At 42.9% G+C, this 7,340-nt stretch overlaps 1 protein-coding gene across 2 annotated transcripts in view; it reads left to right on the plus strand.

Moving 5' to 3' along the window:
• Positions 1-7,340, plus strand: part of LOC105562066 (collagen alpha-5(IV) chain) — a 75,419-nt gene that overhangs the window by 51,189 nt on the left and 16,890 nt on the right. For both annotated transcript variants that reach the window (XM_012012574.1, XM_012012575.1), the window contains 2 exons: positions 6,444-6,488; positions 6,909-7,130. In XM_012012574.1, coding sequence (XP_011867964.1) covers positions 6,444-6,488; positions 6,909-7,130 — 267 coding nt within the window. The remainder of the gene's footprint in view (positions 1-6,443; positions 6,489-6,908; positions 7,131-7,340) is intronic.

Raw genomic sequence — 7,340 nt, forward strand, 5'->3', positions numbered from 1 at the left:
AGTTTACACCTCGGAGAAGCCCGAGAGGGAAACAGCTGACCCAAATCTTGTACACCAATGCCCAGTAGGCATCACTTTATCTTACTTTATCTTTATAATGCCCCAGCAAGGCCTAATGCCCAAACTAATGCCCAGAAATGCCTAGTAATGCCCAGTACTGCCGCAAATCTGTACACCACAATGTCCTCAGCGGTTTACACCTCGGAGATGCCCGAGAGGGAAACAGCTGACCCAAATCTTGTACACCAATGCCCACTAATGCCCAGTAGGCATCACTTTATCTTACCTTATCTTTATAATGCCCCAGCAAGGCCTAATGCCCAAACTAATGCCCAGAAATGCCTAGTAATGCCCAGTACTGCCGCAAATCTGTACACCACAATGCCCTCGGCGATTTCCCCCTTGGAGAGACCCCTCGATTCAGCACGTAGAGAATACGATGCATTCTTATCGGGGCAAAAAGAGGATTACGGTCGGTCTTCCCGGGAAATTTTATTGCGCTTTACCGCGAATAATGAATCGCCACTTGTACTTCGGCACGAATGCGTATTAATATTTGTACGCCGAACGTGCAATACGTAACGAGATGCCCTTTTCCATTTCGCATTACAAACTCTTTGGAAAGTTGCCGGCAAAAAGTTCCTCCGCAGTTTACAGTATCTTAAATGAAAGGTGCTTCGTAAAGTGTAAAGTAGCTTGAAACTACGTAGCATAAAGTTTTCAAGATATTTAAAAATTAAGCTTTTATAATCCCTGTACGAAGCGTTCATTATCGTAATCGATGTTCGCCCAAACGAAGTGCTTCTCATGCAAACTTTACGAGAAGTATTCCTCGCTTAATTATAATCACCTTCCGTTTATAAGGTTTAAAAAAATTGATAAAGGTGCGTGTCCGGGGCGCGTTTTGCTCTTGCGAAACTCCTCGTCGGATATTTTCGACGTAATTTAAATACATTAAACGCCAACCTGCGAGACATCAGCAGCGATTTCTTGTACACCACGCGTACAGTTCCAGAATCAGAATTCACATCGACATACACGTTGTACATTCGGATTTTAAGAGCGCAGCTATCCTCGAATATTAAGACAAGGACCAGCGCAGAGGACGGCTATCGACAGTCAGCTTCCGCCTTCCCCGTTTTTCGTGTCCCGTTCATTGCAAATTCGCCGGTGCATTTCACGCGCTGATAAGGAACACCGTGCACCGATAACGGCCACAAAACGGATACACGCGTTGCAGTCCTACGCGTTACTTGCTCCTTGATATCGCAAAATGCGGGGGTGAAACGCGCTTCCGGTCCGTCTCTCTTTCATCGAGGGAGCATCGGACCGCATTACCATCTTACGCCACGCGAAATTATTTCCGCGTAAAATTCCAGACGCGCAAAATTACATGGCAGATGCCTTGATTCTCGCGACAGAGGAAAGCACGGGAAAACGCTTTCTTCTGTTGGAATCTTTAGCATTTCTTGTAACATACTCCAGTTAATTAATAGAGGAAAGTCCCGTATTATGAGATAGACTCCTAATATGGGATAGCGGAGTTTCTGCTAAATTAACCGGCACCATTCGTTGACTCCGTCATGGATTTATTGCCCTTGGAGTGAAATCCGTTTAGTGGAAAGTTGAGTGTTAAATCGCGTAATCGTCGCGGAAAAAGATTTGCGATTGAATTTGGACGTTGAAAATCAGCAACATCATATTAGAATCCGATCTCATAATAGAAGACTTCCCTCCACTCTCTAAAGTCGGAGTAAAAATACTGCCATGGAGAGAAACGTTCACTCTATTGGAGCGAGCGTTTACTCCAAACTATTTTCACTGAAAAAATTTTAGAGAGCGACTACTTATAATATATTTAGTAGCGCCGAACGCGGGATATCGACAGAAAATTGTACTTTAAATACTTCTCCTGAACAAGATCGCAGTTGATATCTTGCCTTTTTCGGAACTTCTGGAACGAGGCAGCAAATAATTCATCCAACTATTTCGAGAGCTCTCGTCGCGTTGAGTCTCCCGGCCCGTCGTCCGAATAAACTGCCACGGTTAATCCCGCGAAAAATTCCTTCCATTAAAATGAAACGAAAAGAAAGTCACGTTATTTCACTCGATTTTTAATAAGTAAAATTATGATACGGCAGACGCGCTCCCCGCCTTCTTCGTGACGGGCTCTAAGTTAATCTTCGCGACCTACTTCCCGGGACACATTCGCGTTCGTTAAAAAATCAGGTCCCTCCGATGAAACTGTCAGAGAGATCAAACGAGACAAAAGCTGGAAGTTGAGAACTGGAAAAGGGAGGATGGGAAGGCACCACGCGCGCGCTGATAACGCACTTCCCATTGACAAGTCGCTCCGTGAACCCAGCTCATTCTCGAAACCGGATGTCCGCGTGATCTCATATCCAGATATCCGTTCTCCCCCCCCCCTCTCTCTCTCTCTCTCTCTCTGCCTACCCTTGCTCAAAATTTCTGCAGTATATTCTAGCCAGCACGTGCAATGTCTCCTGTGACGCGATATCCGTTCTTCCATCTCCTCCTCCTTCTCCGTCTCCTCCTGCTCCTCCTGACCTCCTTTCGCGTTCAGCTTTATCTCACCGGTGCTCAAGAGTTTCGGCTTTCGAAATATTCGAAATATAATTTCCACAATTTAATTTAATCCCCAAATTAATCCAAGCTAATTTAATCCGGGAACTTTTCCACCGCTATAAAATACACAAACTTCAATATGGTGAAAGTTTTATTGACGAAATCAAATCCGCCCTCTAATATAAAGTTAACTGGAGGAAAACATAATCGAGGTGCGTCGTTAAGAACTCGTTTGCAAATAACTGTATGACTTATAAATAAATTAGAGCTGTTAAAACGTATACGCGTATAAAATATATTTCCCTTCTCTTTCTTTCATTTTTTTTCCTCTCACACTCTCGCTCTCATTCTTCCGCATTTTGCGACTGCCTCGTAGCACTCTGGTATGTTAAAATTGCAATTTAACTTTGTGCAATCGAGCTTCTTTTACGTACGTAGTGTAATACGTTATCATCTATCTACGACAAACAAACGTGCGCTCAATCCGCGCTTCTAGAATTTCGATTACTACGTTGGCACGGATGACAGCCTGTGTCAATCTCATGAAAGAATGTGGCGACGACTGCTTCCTTCTAATTGTAAGAGAGAAGGGAGAGAGCGAGAGCGACACAGAGAGAGAGAGAGAAGGGGGGAGGGAAACGCCAGCATCCTTCGTCTTGCATCCCATTTACAGATACAATGTCTGATTCGACCATGTCATAGCAGGTTTCCCCTCTCGTTCACACCAGGCAGAGCAGCTACCCAATCAATACCTGCCTTTAAAAGGCGTCCTGTGTCAATTTTGTATCGGGCATGCCCATAAATGGCATCTCTCCCACCCACCGCCATGAAAAATGCTTGTCCCTCGACGCCGCGATATTGACTTATGAATATATTATCAACAATGGATTTTTTTTTCCACCAAGTTTTTCGCTGCCCGCCGCGAACAGAACGAGATTTTCCTCCCCGCGCACGTCCCAATCTTCCGTTCCGACTAATAACGTATTACATAATCCGTAACTCATTAATTTTCACACACGAGAAAATGTCCGCGGCCACGCGTTTTATCATCGCTTCCATTACATTTGCCGTGTTATATTGCAGGGTTACATGCACTTCTTGTGACGCGCGAGACATCGTTAGTTTTTTTACCAATGCAGCTTTTGACATGGCAAAAAAATGCTACGCAACTTTTTCGTCGCTAATCCTCACTCGGCATTTACGAGCGGACACATTTCTTACATCTTACGCAAGGGGTCAACCGATAACGACGCCCGTTTTGAACGCAAGTTACGCGTGTAATACGCACTTGTGCGTAGACGTTTGTGCACGATAAGCACATTGGCATCTGACCAGAGTATAAAATTTCGTACTGCGTTGTAGCATAACATCATCGCGACGTTTTTATCCGTCCACAGCTCTATTTGTCCGGATGATACAATGTATCTTCATCTTTCGATCAAGCGGGACGCATCCGACGCGCATTTATTTCGTTCGCTTCTTAAATAATTAACAGCACGCACTTTTCGGTAAATAAACGCGTACACGGAGAAAAATTTCCATCGGATAAACCAATTAAACAGTGTTTTCGATGATTAACTTTTCCGACTACGTTCTCCGATTAAATTCTGAATATATCCGATGAAATGCAAATCGTGACGAAGAGATAGCTACACGGAAAATTTCCATCGGATGAACCAAATTGAATTGTGTTTCCGATGGTTAATTTTTCCGATTACGCTTTTCGATTAAATTATGGATACATCCGACGAGATTGAAAAACCGATCATATTTTTCATCGGACATATCCACTTGTTATTATGTAATTGGATTATCCCATTATGTTTAATCGGACATTTGTCTCAGTGCAGAGTACGTTAATTCGATCCGGGTAATAATCAGGGATAGGCAAAAATTACTCGATTACTTAAACATGGATGCTTTCTGTCGACACGATCCGAACCGAATTAATGCATCCGTACGTAAAAAAAAAACGCGTGTTCTCCAAATTTAACAATCTCCAATTAAGCAAATAGTTGGACTACACCGGCCACATGTTCGCCGAAGAAAAATACCGCGAAACACTCGGCGTATCTGCGGCTGAATCGTATTACATTGCCGATCTTGCGAATGTAATTTACGAATTTATTCCCCTCGCATGTGTACCTTCGTAGCATTTCCTCGTGTAATATTGTCTACAATTATAATGAACGTCTTATTTGGTTGATGCTCAAATTGGATAACAAATACGAGGATATTGCACACGCTTAATAGCGATAAGCTAATGTCGCCCGACGATAAGCCTCTAAAGAGCAAAACAGAGAGAGATGTCGGCGCCGGCGAAACTTGTAAAAAAAAGAACGACAAGAAAATTATGTCATTGAAACGCGACGCAGATTAAATTACAACGAATAATCGTGCGTTTTTAGAAGTGTCCAAATATTATTCGCAAACTATCGCGCGCGCAAGAGCGTATCGCGCATTCTCTAACGTAATAATCGAAAGTTATCACCGAAGATGGAGCTCGGAATTTATTCTCTCCCCTGCCAGCGGGAAGAATTTGAATTTCTAACTTAATTTAAATTATTAAAATTTAAATTTGAGCTTCTAATTTAAATTCTTGTTGCACCACCTCGCGCATGATGAAAGTAGTAATTTTTTTTAAGTAAAATTCAATCGTTTTTATTGCAGCGCGCTGTACAGGCATTAAGAGAAAGATCTCAAGTTTTACTTTATCATAAAACGATTACGCGCTCAAGTTGGCAGACACGTTAAAGTTTTAAACGCTTTTTCTCGTATAAAGCGTCAAATTTTTTTTCTAACTGCGCTTCCTTCCGCGAGCTTTCTCGTTGCGGATTCTCATCGAAAGCGTCGGATATATTCGCAACGAATACAATGGCGCCTTTGTAGGGAGATTCGCGTAAATTCTTAAACTCATTCCCGACGAATGCAATAAACATGTTAAAACTCAAAGGGGACGCGTAATGGCTGTAACCGCATGCAACACTCGCGCGGGATGCGTTCAACGTGAATGCGCCGCGTAAAAGCCCAAAGCTGTAAAATCCACCTGTTTAGCGTCCACTGCAAGCATATCTCTCGCAGAAATTAACAGAAATACCCTAGTACTTTTTTAACGGTCACAGTTTCACTTTCTCAGCCGACCTCTCATTTTCGAGAGACTATCCACGATGTAACATTCAATCATATCTGCAATTGCCACGACGCCGCTCGTACGAGATGTACTTGAGATGCGGCGATGGCCAAATTAATTATAATTAAGCGCGGAGATAATAGAGATCGATCGCAGAAGGCACTCGGCGAGTAGTCTGACATTTGATGTTAAAAACTGCGTAAACAGTGCGTGAAATTCTACTTTCGTGCTGCAAATTAATTATATTTAATTAGATATCTTATTACTCTGCAATTTCGTTTGAAGATGCAAGTTTAAATTAACGCACAAAGCACGCTAAATCGGATTATTTAATAGATAATTAAAAATACTTGAGTTAGCTTTGTGCTCTGGCAGAAGATAATTATTAATTAACATCAACGTTGTTTAAGTACGATACGATTAAGCTCAGTAAATAAATGAAAAGACAAAAATCGATATTATTCATTAACAGTTAGCATATTTCGACTCGATTGTTTAGGCCTCAGGCTGCCGGTAAGATGCGACTGGATGAATATGAAGCATTTATTGTATTCACTTGCGAAAAAGAGAAACAGTTTCGTACCAAGGACGACATCAATTAGGCGTTTTAATTTCACTCATTTTTGCAAGTGTACTCGTATATTCCGCAATGCGCATACATCTGCATTCAGCTAATCGTTGAAAATTGTAAGAAATTGAACATTATTTTTCTGTTTCCTCTGTTTAGGGCGATGATGGTATACAAGGATTTGTGGGAGCCGCAGGACTTTCCGTACGTATATTAACCGTTTCGCCGTCCCAAGTAAATCAAAGTCCGCGAAAGACCAGAGTTCCGCTCTTTACTTTTAATAATCGCACATTATGTCTCGCGCACGATAAATTCCGGGCAACATAAAATAACAACCCAACCATAATTTCAAAATATGAGACGAATATATAAGAGCACGCGCTATCCTGATATGATCCAATAATTAGAATAATACGTAGATGGAAATGTAAATTAACAACTCCTTGCCATATCTTCCAGCCTCCTTCTGTGTCTTATGAAAGGGTAAAGAATGAAATCACAAGCTCCTTGCGCTTCTGAGCTGAATTTAGTGAATTTCTGAGCTGAGTTTAGCCCAATTTCGCCCTTGTCGCGCCTCTGCGTGCGAAAGAATTATTCAGAGGGACTGTAGCGAGCGTTCCTTAGGGTAATCCTGGTGTACCCGGTGTGATGGGTCCAGACGGACTGGACGGGTGCAACGGAACCGACGGCCGTGCCGGCGCACCCGGCATACCCGGGGTTTTCGGGCCCCGCGGACCGCAAGGACCGACAGGCGAGTTTGGTTATTCGGGGGAGCCTGGTGACGGAGGCATAAATTCGGTTGGCGCCAAAGGAATTCGCGGGAACCCCGGCATCGATGGATTGGAGGTAAGAGCACTGTTTCAACGTGAAGTATACAGGGTGAGTCTTTCCATATCCGACAAAATTTTTGAGAAGGTAGAACGGATCGAGATGAACGGAAAAGTCCTGTACCATTTTGCAATTTTCGTAATAGTTAACGAGTAATTAATTATTAAACATCGTTGTCTTAGGCCGGCCTACCGCCCAATTCGAGCGCGTGGCAAGATGTGACCGCCC

This window comes from Vollenhovia emeryi, unplaced genomic scaffold, assembly GCF_000949405.1.
Source record: "Vollenhovia emeryi isolate VEMERY1.0 unplaced genomic scaffold, V.emery_V1.0 DF939196.1, whole genome shotgun sequence".
NCBI lineage: Eukaryota > Metazoa > Arthropoda > Insecta > Hymenoptera > Formicidae > Vollenhovia > Vollenhovia emeryi.